This window comes from Colletotrichum jinshuiense, chromosome 3, assembly GCF_051148585.1.
Source record: "Colletotrichum jinshuiense chromosome 3, complete sequence".
Taxonomy (NCBI): domain Eukaryota; kingdom Fungi; phylum Ascomycota; class Sordariomycetes; order Glomerellales; family Glomerellaceae; genus Colletotrichum; species Colletotrichum jinshuiense.
The window spans coordinates 4,942,125-4,957,758 of record NC_139310.1 but is presented as its reverse complement, the minus strand read 5'-3'; the positions used below and the strand labels follow the sequence as shown (position 1 = coordinate 4,957,758).

Below are 15,634 nucleotides of genomic sequence, written 5' to 3'. Positions count from 1 at the left end.
ACTGGCTAGTCGCCGTCGCCGTCTTCTCGAAGTCTCGTGGCACTGAGTCGCTTTCGAGCACGGTTCTTGTCGTCCCTCGTGGCCCTCGCCTCCGGAGTCTGTTCTTGAGCCTTGCCGCGAGAGCCGTCTGGTCTCTCTTTTACCCCTTGCGTTCTTCCACCCGAGGATCCGGGGTCAGAGCCGCTCTCGGACGGCCTTCGCAGCACACCAAACGACCCAAGTGGGAACGCACCCAGCCGGCCTTCGCCATATTCCGGACCGCGCCCTGTCGTCACTCACTTCCACCATGCTGTCGGAAGAGTTCTATTCGTGCATCTGCGGACCGCCTATCACGGCGAATACGGCCGTCTCCAAGGATGTTGGCATATACGCCCACACGCTCAGCCCCAGCTATGCTGTCAAGTCGACTCTGAAGAAGAGTTCGACCCCGGTCAACTGCCTGGCTGTCAGTGACTCGCACGTCTTCGCCGCCCAGCATGAAAAGTCCCAGGTCCATGTCTACTCGAGGTCGCGTGGCATCCAGGAAACAACCGTCACCTTCCCGGAGCGCATCCGCAGCTTGGCGCTGATCGACGATGTCTTGGCATTGGGAACTTCGGAAGGCAGATTGATTCTGTGGGAGGTAGATACTTCCCTTCGGGAGGAAACCAGCTCGTATCGCTAACGAAACAACAGACTTGCACTGGTCGCCAAATGACCACGCCGCCGTGCCATGTCCAGGCCGTGTCGTGCTTGGCTGTAACTCCTCACCACCTCCTCACGGGCTCCGACGACTCCAATATCCAGGTGTGGACGTTGTCCCGTCTCTTGGAGTTGAATGCTGCAGTCGAGAACGAGCCCGACCGCACTCTTTCTAACCACAGGGCTGCCATTACGTCGCTCGCTGTCAGCCGCAGTGTCAACTCAGAAACCAGCATCTGCGTGTCATCCAGCAAGGACAAGACCTGCATCATCTGGAACTATCAAACGGGTGAAGTTCTGCGCACTCTCCTGTTCCCCACGGCTCCGCTCTGCGTTTCCATGGATCCCTGCGCCCGTGCCGTCTTCGTTTCATCCGAGGACCGATCGCTCTACCTCGTAGAGCTGCTCGGGGACAAGCCGCTCATTGGCCCGCGATGTACCGAATCGCCTTCCACCGTCGTGCAAGTCAAGTCGCCGATCGGACTCGCTGATGAAGATGCCGGTCCAGCCTCGTGCTTGGCGCTGAACTATGATGCCACAACAGTCTTGTCTGGCCACACCAAGGGCAAGATCTTGCAATGGCAATTGACCGAGAACGGGCACCCTACAGAGTTGACAGACCTCAACGCCTCTGTAACGAACTTGGTGTTTCCGCCCCCGTTGCAAACTCCCCGGTCCACAAAACCTGCTGCAGTGGTTAAGCCGACCCAGGCCGAGCGACAATACACATTTACGTCTCAATTGAGCACGGGTCTCGAGCAAGAGACTAGATTTAACAAGATGCTCCATGGCTATGGCTTGCCTAATGACGTGCTTGAAGCCGCCATTCTCTCGTTCCAAGAGACTCAGGCGCAGCCGGTCGACGATGAGGAGATGCAAAAGCAAACGGACGAGTTGTGGGAAATCATCAATGAGCAGCGGGCATTGCAAAAGCTCACCATGGAGCGGTATGTCGAAGCCAAGTCGTCCCATGCCTGAGGGCGTTTCATGTTTCCCTCACCTGGATTCCAGATGGCGGCTCGAGCCTTCAGCTGCCCTTATCCAAAAACCAAAAAAATAATCACTTTCTCTCCGCCTCCTGAGTCATTTAATGACTTTTTATCGGAATCGCATCCATCCTGAGCAAAAACAAAAAGTGAAGCTTGATCGTCCGTTTCGCATGAACAGCACGAATCGGCCGCGGATCACCATGTTTAGCAAACGCCCAGAAGTTACGCTGGTCCTCTCCAATATCAGACGATTGTTTAGAACACCTCGCCCTGAGAGTCGGATACCGTCCTCTTATTAATCAATCCCTGACATGACCTACCGACATCAGTCCGGCTCCATGAGCCGCGCAACAGTTCCTCAGCCCGGGGCCCGTGGTTTGGAGAAACTGCACTTGTAAGAGGTGTTCCCTCTTTGCCACAGGATCCCATGCGCACAGGCTGCGGTTCACCAAGTGTTCGTTTGGAATGGCCACCACCAGACATACCGCCCACAGGATCCCTTTGAAACCGGTTTCGGATTTGTTGTGTCTGGAGCTGGTACCTCGCGTCAGTAAGGATTGTCATGACTGGACGACAGCTACTAAAATATCAACAAATAGCCAGCCTCGTCACTTGGTTCCTGTCACTTTGGTTCGATTCCATGTGCGAAGTGAGGTAGAAGTTCGACGACAAAGACGACAACAGAAGACACGATGAAGATAAGCGCTGTTGCCACCCTCTTCACTGCCCTTGCGGCAGTGTCTACTGCGAACCCAGTGTCGCGGTCGCACAGCCACGTTGTGCACGAAGAGAAGCATCCCGCACGAAGAGAATGGGTCAAGAACCACCGCTTGCACACTATGGCCAGGCTGCCGGTCCGGATCGGTCTTGCCCAGTCCAATCTGCACCGCGCAAACGAGTTCATGAACAATGTGGCGCATCCCGACTCCCCCAACTACGGCAAGCATTGGTCTCATGCGGAAATCGTTGAGATGTTTGCTCCAAAGCAGGAGACCATAGCTCTCGTCATGCAATGGCTTGAGAGCGAAGGCATCCAGCGCGAACGCGTTGAGCTCTCCAAAGGACGCAATTGGATCCAATTCAACGGCACAGCTGGCGAGGTCGAGCGACTTTTGAAGACGGAGTACCATGTCTACAAGCACGAGCAAGGCCACGTCCATGTTGCTTGCGACAAGTACCACGTTCCGGAGCACCTGGTCCAACATATCGACATGATCACCCCGACGGTTCATTTTGATCAGCGAATTGGAGAGCAGCGAAAGAACACCAAGCACGAGCTCTCGGAAGAACATGTCGAAGAACTGAAGAAGCGACAGCTCAAGAAGAGGGAACTTCTCGAGACACGAGAGGTTGCCGCTAAGGGCGGCAAGTCTCCCGCCATTCAGGGTTCCCCGGACAGCAGCTTCAGGCCGAAGCAGGGCGCAGTCGTCATGAACGCCCTCATGGATCTGAGCCAGTGCGACGCCATGATCACTCCGGATTGTCTGCGTGCGCTCTACGCTACCCCTCACGGCTCATTGAAGGCGTCCAACAACACCCTCGGCATTGTTGAGTACACGCCGCAGGCTTTCCTTCAGTCAGACTTGGACATGTACTTCAACGAATTCGAGCCCCGGCTCAAGGGCAAGACTCCTATCGTCTCTCTTGTCGGAAACGCCGTGATTCAGACGCAGAACCAGAGCTTCAGATTCAACGGAGAGTCATCTCTTGATCTGCAGTTTGCCATGGCCATGATCTACCCCCAGACGGCGACCCTATACCAAGTAGGAGACTTGAACCAAGGTGCAAGCTTCAACAACTTCCTCGACGCCATCGACGGCAGCTACTGCAACTTCCAGGGAGGTGGCTCAAAGGACCCCAACATTGATGGGCAATACGACTCCAAGGTTTGCGGGTCAGTGCCCATGGTCAATGTCATCTCCACGAGTTACGGTTTCAACGAGGCAGATCTCGGCCGCAAGTATGTCGAGCGCCAGTGCAACGAGTACATGAAGCTTGGCCTGGCGGGCGTTACTGTTCTGTACTCCTCCGGCGACTCGGGTGTTGGCGGTAACGGCCAGCAATGCATCGACTCCGACACGGGCGCCTACAACGAGGGCAAGAACGGCATCTTCAACCCTTCGTTCCCTGGAGGTTGCCCGTGGGTCACGTCCGTCGGTGCCACGCAGATTCTGGAGGGATCTACTGTCCATACCCCCGAGAGTGCCTGCCAGAAGGCCATCTTCTCCGGCGGCGGCTTCTCTAATGTCTTTGCCATCCCCGATTACCAAAAGTCCATGATGCAGGAGTACTACAACAAGAACGCGCCACCCTATGGCGCAGATCGCTACAACAACTCCAAGGTCGTACGTGGCTTCCCCGATATTTCTGCCAACGGCGCCAACTACGTGACGGCTGTCAATGGCAAGTTCTCGTTATCCTTTGGCACATCTGGTAAGCTTCCTAGTCACACGCTTGTATGTATAATTACTGACGCGTATTGCAGCATCGGCACCTGTTGTTGGCTCCATCGTCAACATGATCAACGAGAAGCGTATTGAGGCGGGCAAGAAGCCCGTCGGCTTCATCAACCCTACTCTTTATGCCCACCCTGAGATTCTCAACGACGTCACGAACGGAGACAACCCGGGCTGCGGTACCAAGGGCTTTTCGGCAGTAGAGGGATGGGATCCCGTCACTGGCATGGGGTAAGCCAAAGCACACTTCTCCCGGCCGCCAGACAAACTTGTTTGCTAACACCTCGGCAGCACACCTAATTATCCTGAGATGGAGAAGCTCTTCATGAGCTTGCCGTAATGTAAAACAATGGGCAACCACGGACGGGGTGTTCGGCGCAGAACGTGCATAAATGCGGGTTAAAACCATACACACACGGTGCCCCTTATTCGGCCGCGCGGACTGGTGAGCTGCGGGATCAGGATACCACAGAGGCCAGCCTTGTAGATAATTAAGCATTAATAGAGAGTACTTACACGAAAGCATATTGGGAGGGAAAGGATATTTTTTTATGGCTTCAGATGCTGAGAGCCGTGCGATCGCAAGGGCCTCTTGATGTATTGGGATGAGACAGGAAGGGGAAGGCCGCAATTTATGCCAATTCGCATCGAAATCATTAAATCAGACTCCGGTGATGGTGTCCGTGATAAGTCTAAACCTGATGGTTGACTTGCACGGAATGTACTCCAATGTATTCCTCCCCATGCGGACGGGACTAGCTTTATCGAGGTGACGAAAATGAGAGGTACAGGGTCGGCTTCGGGGAGGCGGCGGATTAGTAAAATGCCGCCCCCCGAGACCACCTGGCTAAACGCCGAGGGGACCGCGTTTGCATCATAGGTCCGCTCCGCCTTCCTGCCTTCCACCTCCGAAATATTGCCCATTTTGCGCAGCAGTACCGAATCGCTCTGCCACACAGCGCAATTTTTCCCGACCCCCTCTTCTCTCGCCGTTCACCACCAACAGATACAGACGGAACCCCCCAGCGCACACGATGGCGACGGCGATACAAGCTCTCAAGGGCGATGCGCCGCAGCAGGTTCGGTCATTGGTAAGCCTCCTCGCCCCGGCCCGCAAAAATTCGCATGCAAATCCCATCTGCTTCCTTCTTTTTGATGGAAGGAGGGGGAAAATAGATGGTTGCCAAGATATCACGGAGAAGACGGTTCGCTGACGGTTTTTTTTGTCTTTCTCGCCACAGTACCGCCAGCTTTTGAGGACCGGAGACCAGTTTGCGGCCTACAACTTCCGCGAGTATGCGAAGCGGCGGACGAGGGATGCGTTCAGGGAGCACCAGCACGTCGAGGACCCGCGGCAGGTGCAGGAGTTGATCCAGAAGGGATTGAACGAGCTCCAGGGGTTGAAGGTGGGTTTTTATCTTCTGAGGGCCTCCCCACGCCGTCTCTCTGCGATGAGGGACCTGCTGTGTCCATGGAGAATAGCCGGGTTGGCTGTAGGAGGTGCAGAGCTTGAAGCTAACTCGGAAGCAGAGACAAACGGTCGTCAGCCAGTTCTTCCAGTTCGACCGGTTAGTAGTCGAGGGCGGTGCCGCGGTAAGTCTATCTTGATATCCGGGAAACTATGAACCGCGACGCTGATGTGTCGGTACAGGGCAAGCAAAAGGGCAACAAGGGAGGTATCGTCAGGCAAAAGGAACAGGGGTGAGTCTGGCCCTACAAGCCCGCCCACGGGCGTGAATTCGGTCGCTGACGTACTGCTCTAGCTGGAACTAAAAGGAAGAAAAATCGCCAGGGATGCCGCTTAATGCGCCGAGCAACGAACTCGGACTTTGTACTATATCACGGGGGAGAGAAAGTGTACACCACATGCCGCGCGGATCGAAGGGGGCGAAGGTCATGATTCCCAACTACTACTACCTTTTTCGGGGGGCGACGAGACAGCGGGGGATGGGAAGAGAGGCTCTCCCATGCCAGCCTCCACTCCGGAGTGTTTTTTGGAACGGCTTTTGGGCATTATAGACATGGCAATGGAGTTCTATGAGTGCTGGGCCTTTAACCCTTCGATTCGCCGACCCCATATCCCCAAGCCAAGTGACGAGATAACACATTTGCCAAGAACTGGCCATGGCCGGAGAGCTCTAGTTGATTGAGACTTGATGAAGGCCGGACATCCACCGCGCGTTGTACCGTAACCTCTGCGCGTCTTTTGAAAGAGTGCCCCTTAGCTATGATCTCTCCCTGGCTGCTTCAGACGTCTCTTCGTGACCTGCTCCTCCATCGACTATATTGCGTTCAATCTCGCTGCCGTGTATTCTTCTCATCAGGTTGGGTAAGCTGCTGTCGGCATGCTGTGCACAGGCGGTATTGGTGACTAGGACGGCATAGAACTTGGCATGTCGTTGCTCCGTGCCCCACTGCAAAAGACGCGGGTGATTGCACTCTCAGAAGCTGGCCAGTATGAAAACGAGCAAAAGCTGCCGTGATCTTGCACTCATAAGATAGATCACAATGTAGATATCACAGGTTCCGCCGTAGAGTATTCGTTATATATAGTATTGCTAGTGCTGCGCAGATATGGCCCTTCAAGCCTTGAATATATCAAGTCACCTTATGAATCCCGAGTTGAGACACCCCTATGATGTGTCATCTGCTAGCGATCCATGGGCCAACGGATGCTATTCAAAAGAAGCTTTCTTCTCCTTGGACCTGGTTTGGTTTCTCGTCCCTTAACATTTCCCGAGTTTTATCTCCTTACTGTTTTCCTTATATGACCCAGTTTTCTCTGTAATTGTCATGGATTTATAGCTTAATATTCAGAGGCGGCGGCTTAGTTATTCAGAAGACGTCATCTTAGTGAACAATCAGAGGCCCAAGGTTCGAAGAAATCCATGCTTGATGCTGTTAAGTGAGTTGGTCACCGATCCGGATCATTTCTGAATCATCATCACATGAGCTATTGGCCATCAGCTCATTACCTATTCTCATTCTTCTTAAACACTCTCATTTTCTCAGTGACTTGGACAACAAATTAACATTGCTGACAAAAAGGCAGAGTGAGAGTGGTTGACGGACTGAGCACTCACCGATGCTGACCGAGGAAGAAGGTCAAGTGATAAATCACGTGATCCAATCGAGCCTCCCAAAAGCTAGAGTTCGCGACAAGGCTGGTACCCAAGTCCCGTAGTGGAGCCAATCTCAGCACTCTGTGGCTGCAGTTCAGCTTGTCCATCGACGAAACACCCCAAAGCGTCCGCGTGTGTCGCATAGCTTTCCTTCAATTGGCGCCGCACATCGCAAAACTCTGGTCGCGACAGATCCAGATTGGCGGAGGAACCTGTAGGCCTTTGCGACGATTGTCACCAAGCTCGACACCGCGAACCGACTCGAACTTCGTGTCGCGCCTCGCGACTCTCTTCGACCCGGCCAAGCTTTGGCCACCGTTTGGATACCGTGATCGTCTACTGTCTGTATTAGTATTTTGAAAAAATGGCGCCAGGCGTAAGTTCTGTCTCCCAGCAATTGGCGCGATCTTGCAACACGATGCGCGACCCGGCCAGCTCTCTAACACGTGAATCACGGGTAGACTCGACGCGCGAACCGTAGCGGGTACACCGAACACGATGACTTTGAAGGCCTCCCCGTCCGCCAATGGCGTCAGGAATGGGTGAGCGTCGAGCCTCCCGCGCCGGTCGAGACGACCCAGAAGAATGACATCTGGGATGTCGAGCTTCCGTGGGGCATGCCGAAAGACGCGGGTCTCCTGCCGCAACACAGCCAGGACTTGCTGCGCGCGGCGAGATCGGGCGTCCTGTACAAGCGTCCTGCTCCCGCAGAGGAAGAAGAGGCGGACGCCGACGCCGTGGCCGAGAAGCCGGAGAAGAAGGAGGACGAGGCCAGCTCCAAGGGCTTCCAGATCAAGGTGTGGAAGCAGATCAACCGCAACTCGGAGGGCTCTCCCGTGTCGCATCTCGCGAAGCGCAGAAAGGGCACTGTCACGATCTCGTCCAAGACGGTTACCAGCCATGCGCCCGGCGCGACAGTTACTAAGGCCACTGTGCGGAGGGTTGATGCTGCTGGCAACCCGTACACGCAAGAGATTACGCTGCAGGCGGGTCAGGCGGTGGAGGGCGAGATCATCTCCACGACGGTGGTGTCAGTCGCGGCTGTTGATCCTGCGCAAGCCCAGCCCCAGCGTGCCCGACGACCGCCGCCGCCCAAGAAGAAGAACAAGCCCGGCCCTGGTCGTGGTCGCAAGAAGAAGATTCTGCCCTTGCCTGCGCCGGCATCCGGGGCGCCGGATGCTGCGCCACTGGCAGATGGCGCGCCTGCTGAGCCCAAGGTTGAGGGTGCTGAAGGAGCTGATGCCGTAAGTACCAATGGCTACTTGCGTTTCAAGACCGTCACTAACATGTTCTTAGGCTGTCAAGCAGGAGCGGGAAGATTCGAACAACCCCGACAGCGAGATGGCCGACAACGACGAGGAAGACGGCGACGATGATGGTGACGATGGCGAGGACGGCGATGATGGAGATGAAGAGCAGCGCGACGGCGAGAACACGGATAGTCAAGACCAGGAAATGACGGACGCGTCTCCGACCGTACCTACACCAACCGTGGACACCTTGACCGAGTTGACCGACCCCGAATCGCCTGTACCGAAACGAGCGGCGCTGCCGCCCAATCCAATCAACCTCGCCCCGCCTCATCTGGCGAACTCGTCGCCAAAGGGAAGCCCTCTCAAGAATGTGGTCTTACCTTCTCCAACGGAGCCACCCACGCAGTTTTCCCCTATTGCAGAAGCCTTGGTCCCGAAGAGCGAGCCTGAGCAGGCAGATGTGCCTATGGCCGATGGGCCTGAGCCTGCTTCACAAGCGCCCACCGAGCCGGTGGATGCAGCAGCTATACCTGACCAGCCCCCTGTCGATACAATGGCCGAGGACGTTCAAGATGCAACATTCATTCCACCCGCCGAAAAGGTCGGCGACATTGTTTCCCCAATGGCAGAGACCAGGTCCACTTTCTCCCTAGCCACGACGGCAGAGACCGAGGCTTCTGGCACGCGGTTAGAAAGCGGCGACCAGACAGTGGCATCGAACGACGCCCCTCAAGATCTCATGGCCTTGGACATTCCTGAAGAACTCGGAACAGCCCAGGCCTCCGAGGCTTCTGATACTCCTAAGATTCCCGATGTTATTTCAACCTCGGAGGTGCCGTCCGCCGAGGAACTGCCAGCTCCTGCCGTCGAGGACATGATGGAACAGGATGAGGATAGCACCCCGGTTCCGCCAACGAGCATTGAAGAGCCTCCTGCTCCTGCTCCTGCTCCTGAAGCGGAGTCTGGTGCTCCTGTAGTTGAGGATGTGCCATCTGCACCGCCTGTGCTCGAGCAACCTTCCGAGCCAGCTCAGTCGCCAGCGAAATCTCCGGCGAAGTCTCCAGCGGCACTGCCCGAACCGCCAGCCCCTATCGAGCCTCCAGTAGTGGCAGCGGCTGATATTCCACCCGAAATTCCGGTTGAGGTGCCAGTCGAAGCGCCCGCCGAAGTACCAGTTGAAGTACCAGTTGAAACACCAGTTGAAGCGGCTGTTGAAGCAGCTGTTGAAGCACCTGCCGAGGCACCCGTGGAAACATTCGTTGATGCGCCAGCCGAAGCACCAATCGACGTACCGATTGAAGCCCCAGCAGCACCCGTTGAAGCTCTGGCAGAGGCGCCGGCCGAAGTCCCGGTCGAAGTACCGACTGCCGAAGCCGAGTCGATCCCGCCATCCATTGCCGAAGTCCCCATGGTGGCAGAGGACGATGTGCCGGATCTGCTCGCCGGCTTGGAGACTGAGCTGGACCGCCAAGCCGAGATCGGCAAGTCCCCGGTTCCCGAACCCCCCGCGGCCCCGCACCCTGAGCCGGCCGAGCTTCCAGAGGTTGCCAACCCCGTGCCTTTGCCCGAAGTCCCGCCAATTGAGCCGGAGAAGCCTGCGGAGGAGCCGGCGGAGGCGCCGAAGGACGCTCCCGAGACAACTGCCACGCCCCCTGCACCCGATAATGCCCCTGTGGCCCCCGCGGATGCAGATGCGGCGCCGGCAACTGAGCCCCCCGCGAGCGCAGAGGCGGCACCCGCAGAAGAGGCGGAAAAGGAGGCGGAAAAGAAGGCAGACGCGACGGCCGACGCGCCTGCGCCAGCGGCTGACGCCTAGATTATCTACCCCGGGCGGGATTTTTGGGGAGTTTGAAGAGATTATACTTGGTGGAGAGGCGTTGGGTATCGGAAGTATTTTGAAAGTATTTGGAAGCGCACGAAGTCATCTTATAGTGTACATGTATGATGGAGTTGTGTTAGATGTATGGTTCGGAACACGGACACCACCCTCCTGAGACGGTGGCTTTTTCAAGCGTCATGAGAATTATTCACAGTCCGTTTTATGCCCAGTGACCTGAACCACAAGGATCGGAAGTAAAATATTTTAAAAAAAAAAAAAAAAAGATCGTCTCGAGCAGGCTATACGCTCCTGATTATTTGCCTTGTTTACTGATACACAGATACATATATATACTTGAAGTATGGGAGGTATGTACAAATAAGATCCAGTTACAATAACACATTAAGCTGATTTTTTTTTAACATTTTTACCACTCCAGGACAATGCTGTCCCAGATAAAACCCCTCCATGTGGTGTTCCGCGTCAGCTGGAACGTGACCTCGTTCTCGCCCTGCTTCAGCAGCGCGCCGGGGACGGGGAATTGGAAGAAGCGCCACTCGCCGGCGGCCGTCGCGCTGCGGTACGCCGAGGGGTCGTTGAGCAGGCCGGACGTCGAGTCGACGCCGACGGCCCCGCTCGTGAGGTTGCCGACCTGCTGCCCGTTGGCGAGGATGACGCTGCTGACGCCAGTGGAGTAGCCGGCGAGGGAGACGATGAGGTTCGCCTGCTCGGGCGCGGGCGAGGGGATCTCCTTGATCTTGAAGCTGACGGTGTAGTTGCCCTTGTACGTCTGGCCGTAGCACCAGTCGCTGGGCTGGGAGCAGCCGGCGCGGTAGACGATGTTCTCCGGGCAGGAGGCGATGATGGCGTGGCCGAAGTACGGGTCGCCGCCGTGCGCGAAGCCGAGCGAGGTGCGGTCGAAGTCGCCGACCTGGAAAAGCTTCTTGCGCGTCGAGACGGCCCAGTTCAAGGTGCCCAGGTCTGTCGTCTCCGAGGCGGCGACGTTGACGTCGTTGAAGATGATGTGGGTGGTCACGTCGGCGAGGTCGCCACCGGCGGACCAGGCCTGGAGGGCGTAGCCTGCGGAGGCGGTGCGGACGTGCGGGATCTCGAAGGAGCCCGAGGCGTCGGCGTAGGTCGTGTAGTAGTAGTCGGAGCCCATGTCGAGGGCGGTCTTGCTGGGGTGGTTGTCGCCGAGGAAGACGGCGGCGCCGGCGGCGGGGCGGCCGTCGGAGAGGAGGAGCTTGCCCTTGACGGTGCCGCGGGATTGGTAGGCCGAGTCGTCGAGCCAGGGGTAGGGCCAGGCGGCGAACTCAGAGGCGGCGCGGGCCTCGGCGTCGGACTTGGAACCATCGTTCTAGGGGAGGGGAAAGTGTCAGTTTGGTTGGAGCAATACACGCGAAAGACCTGCGGGTATACACACCAGGTACCAGAGCCAGGGACCCCACATCTTGCCGACGGGGAACTCGTCGACGGCAGAGACCTGGAAGTGTGTTCCGTGGATCATGTTAAGCTGAACGGCATCACCGGTGGCGCTCTCTCGGTGAACCTGCGGTCTATTAGAACGGGAACAGGATCCAAAGCACGGGTTAGTAGACGGCAACATACCATGAGCTCCTGCTTCAAGTGATTACCATTGTAGTAGTCCTTGCCGGCGTTGATATACCAGCTGCCGGTCTCATCGCCGTAAACGCCGTAGTACTTTTGCGTGCGGATGAAGTCGGAAAAGTCGTACTTGGTGATGTATCCTGTGCCGTCCGGGGTGCGCCAGGTCTCGTCCTGGACCTTGTTCTCGGGGAGGTAGTCGCTCAGGTGCGGCAGCTCCTTGTCGTGAAGGTCGGTTTTGCCCTTGGGGAAGGTGGTGTTGTCGAGGCGCCAAAGGGTGCGGAACTCGCCCAAGGTAGGCAGGTCGCGGTTGACAAAGTACTGGTAGGCGCCAGCGAGGCCTTGGAAGATGACCCAGTGGAAGTCGCCGTCGTTTGCGGTGAACTTTACGTCGATGAATGGCGTCCCCTCGTGGGTGCCCTTCTTGACGATGCTGGCGGAGGACCAGGCAATGTCATTGGCGGCGCCGTCTGTTCAGATGGAGTGTCAGTATACGGTGCTCTCTCGTGGTCAAGATCCAGCCTGCGGATCAAAGAGAGGTCTTCGAGGGACTCGCGTACTGTAGCTGACGTAGTGGCCGACGGCATTTCCGACAAGGTCGCGGTCCTTGTAGTACAGCTTCACGCCGTACTTTAGCCCTTGGGTCATGTTCCAGACATCGTTGCCAATGATCCATGTCTGGTTGTTGACCTGCGTGAGGAAGGGCTCAGCCTTGGCCGGTGCGGCGACCGCGTTGGAGACGAGGCCCGCGAGGGCGGCGGCGAAAAGGTTGCTTCTCATCTTGTCCGGGCTTTTGATGTGAAAATTGGCAACCAAACGCAGTTTCACAATCGGCGAGCTAACAATCCTCCCAACCCACGATGGGCACTGCGAGCAGCTAAATATTTCTTCGCGACTCAAGACCCCGGAGTAACCCCCAAGCAAAAACAAGCCTTGAGCCGCATACCCGGCACATTGGAGCCGCTCACCTCCTCATTCTACCCCTCGCGGTTCGTGGGGAAGCGCATAGCTAATTAGCTACTAGCCCACGATCGAAGCAGTTTTCAGTCCTGGGGACGTCAGCTGTCAACGGCGGCACATACCAGAGCAGGGTACTACCCCGTTCTCCGCACTGGAGCTGTCGTGAACGGCGGGCGGTGATAAGTGGAAATATAGACACCTCGTTTTTTCGGGGGATTGGGAGATTGGAGAGGCACCGAGAGCATCTAGGTTTACGAGATCGCCAAGCAAACCCCGAGTTCCTGGAGCTAGTAGCTGAGCAATTGACATGGATTACCCCGACTTCGGGGTACCAAGTACCGAAGGATGGGGTAGATGCGTCGTCGACCTGCCCGAAAGGCGTGAGTAGCTGTCATTGCGGCTGCCGGTCATCCGGTTGGGGTCTTCGAAGGCAGAAAATCCGGGGAATATGTCTCTTTTTGCTGGATTGGCTGGATCTGAGCTTGGTGCATTGCAGCGGGACAAGAGAAGCCTGGGGCAAACGAGAGACAAGAGGTTGGGTTGATACACCTGTTACATACTCTTCTCTAGAGCTTCCTGCTGATGATGACCACCTTGTCAGACGAAGCCCTGATTCTTGAAAATCTTGGGATGAAGGGAATTTGCCAGAGGATCCTACGATAATAGTAGAGGTAATTGAGCAAAAAAGAAGGGCTTCTGACACTTCGAATCTGAATAGTATGACCCTGGAGCATCTCGGTCATGTTACCACTGGTTGGCAATAACAGGCATGATAGAAAGTGGATCGCGCAGGGCACAAGCCACACACCAGCCGCACAGACATGGCGCAGCTAGGTAGCTGTCTACTTTCTTGTGGCTTAAGAGCCAGCCCCTTCATTATCGCTTTTCTGTCTACCTGGTAATCCATGGTCACCTAACTAAAGACTTGCAGCAGATTTGTTATTTGCATTCCATCTGTGATTGTTTTAGCCGTCACTCTCGCTGATACACTTTAACAGTGACCCCTTAAATCTTATTTATCTATTTATTTACAAATTCATGTCTGTTGATGGAGTATTACCCAGTCAGGTTTGGGTGTGATAAGCCTACATCTGCTGCTCCACTGACTGCCTTCAAATGCAGGCTCACGATCACCCCATGTCACAAGCCTCTAGCTTCGACGATGCAGACAAGAGCCTTCAGCCTTGGCAGCTTCCCCCGTCCATGTCTCACGGCAAATCCAAACTGGATTAGACAGGTACCGAGCAGCCGGATATCCATCCAAATACGCCAAGGCGGCGATAACTGGATATCTAGCGGCCCGCTGGATTGAATAATATACCAACAACGCTTCGGCACCCGGGCGGGTAGGCTAGAGTCCGTGGGCACTGCAAAGACCAACAAAATTTACTCCACCAGCACTAGCGGAGCTTCAATGGGCTGATGGTTTGGCGAGCAGCTAATCACCCCAACCGCGTCTTTTTATACTCGAAATCATCCGTTTAACCACAGCAAAATAGAGTTATGCTCTAACTGTGGTAGGACTGTCGGTCCCTGCAGCGGAGGAAGGCCAGCACGTCTCACTGCCCAACTGGACTACTCTGCAAAGGGCTATTGCAACCGATCAGACACGAACAGGCCCGAGCCCATGGCCCAATCGCATCCGGGATGGTTTTTATTACTCCCCGGCCTTCATACAAATGCCCAAGTCTAGTTGGACTGGACGACGAAGACGAGCGGGTCTGCCCTGGACGCGATGAGTTGGGGGCCAGGGCGGCAGCGAAATGCGACAATGGAAGTAGCCAACAAAAATGATTACTATACAATGTGTTGCAACCCCCCGTCTGCATTCTCTAGTGTCCACTAGTTCTTGGTTCTGGCCCCCATCCAACGCTACCTTGTGATTTATGGAGACTGCCGTACAGAGTAGTGTGGAATCATCCCGCCGGCGGTTCTTCCCCAACTACCTACCTACCCTATTTTGTGCATGACGTTCATCAATCCCCCATCGACACTGACTCGCGGAGCCGACGCGCCCCGATGCCAGAGGTTCGAACGGCTAGGTATCAACGCCTCAACTCCCACACGACATGAACTGCTCCCGGAAAGAGAAGGCTTCGCCAGCGACCTAGACAAGGCCGTTTTTCGCTATTGTGGAGCCTTCATCAACGTCCCAATCCCTTTGTCTCCCCATTTCGACCCCAAATCCGTGGTCTGTGCAGCTTCAAAGAGGGAGGAGGACGAGACGCATGGTCCGTCTCTCTCTGCGCTTGGCATTCCTCTCCATTGCAGGTGGATACCGATACCAAGCTCACCACCAGCCAGCCGAACCCCCGTGTTCGCAAATCGCCCGCTGGTTGCTTCGTGGGTCTTGCCCAAGGTTCTGCCTGGCATCGGTATCGTATCGCCCGGTTGCTTAATCAAAACCATTTCCATCACGGCCGTAACGTAACGTTTCCTCCCCTGGATTAGGTCCGCTTGACGCCATCGACTCGGCCGCAGGTTCAGATTCCAGTGCCGATCCCTGGCGCGCCCTGAGCGAACAGCCGGTAAACTCTAAACACACGCCTGAATTTCTCAGGGGGCCACCAACAGGGCCAGAGCCTGACAGATTTGGGCACTCAATCATTTGTAGGAATCTGGAAAAGATCACCGCCTGGCTAAAGACAATCGCTCCCGTGCGCCTCGCCTGTTCTTCTTCGATATTTGGAATGTCATCGACCTCAACTACCATCTTTTCTCCGTATAATTTTCTGCTCACCCCCACGTC

General features: G+C 55.9%; 4 protein-coding genes across 4 annotated transcripts; 3 read left to right on the top strand and 1 right to left on the bottom strand.

The window, feature by feature from the left end:
• Positions 1–286: 286 nt before the first annotated feature.
• EsH8_III_001298 (WD40-repeat-containing domain protein) lies at positions 287–1,659 on the top strand (the record flags this gene model as incomplete). The annotated part of the gene is made up of 2 exons (XM_083263023.1): positions 287–622; positions 676–1,659. The coding sequence occupies 2 exons, from the start codon at positions 287–289 to the stop codon at positions 1,657–1,659; spliced, it is 1,320 nt and encodes a 439-aa protein (XP_083123510.1).
• A 703-nt stretch (positions 1,660–2,362) lies between these two features.
• Positions 2,363–4,466, top strand: EsH8_III_001297 (S53 family peptidase; the record flags this gene model as incomplete). Its single annotated transcript, XM_083263022.1, has 3 exons — positions 2,363–4,103; positions 4,156–4,357; positions 4,418–4,466. 3 exons carry the CDS (start codon positions 2,363–2,365, stop codon positions 4,464–4,466), a joined length of 1,992 nt encoding a protein of 663 aa, XP_083123509.1.
• A 694-nt stretch (positions 4,467–5,160) lies between these two features.
• On the top strand, positions 5,161–10,317 carry EsH8_III_001296 (LYR motif-containing protein; the record flags this gene model as incomplete). The annotated part of the gene is made up of 7 exons (XM_083263021.1): positions 5,161–5,217; positions 5,368–5,532; positions 5,657–5,719; positions 5,778–5,827; positions 7,290–7,380; positions 7,710–8,492; positions 8,545–10,317. 7 exons carry the CDS (start codon positions 5,161–5,163, stop codon positions 10,315–10,317), a joined length of 2,982 nt encoding a protein of 993 aa, XP_083123508.1.
• Positions 10,318–10,747: 430 nt separating this feature from the next.
• EsH8_III_001295 (uncharacterized protein) lies at positions 10,748–12,705 on the bottom strand (the record flags this gene model as incomplete). Its single annotated transcript, XM_083263020.1, has 4 exons — positions 10,748–11,677; positions 11,744–11,869; positions 11,929–12,395; positions 12,486–12,705. The coding sequence occupies 4 exons, from the start codon at positions 12,703–12,705 to the stop codon at positions 10,748–10,750; spliced, it is 1,743 nt and encodes a 580-aa protein (XP_083123507.1).
• Positions 12,706–15,634: the final 2,929 nt, after the last annotated feature.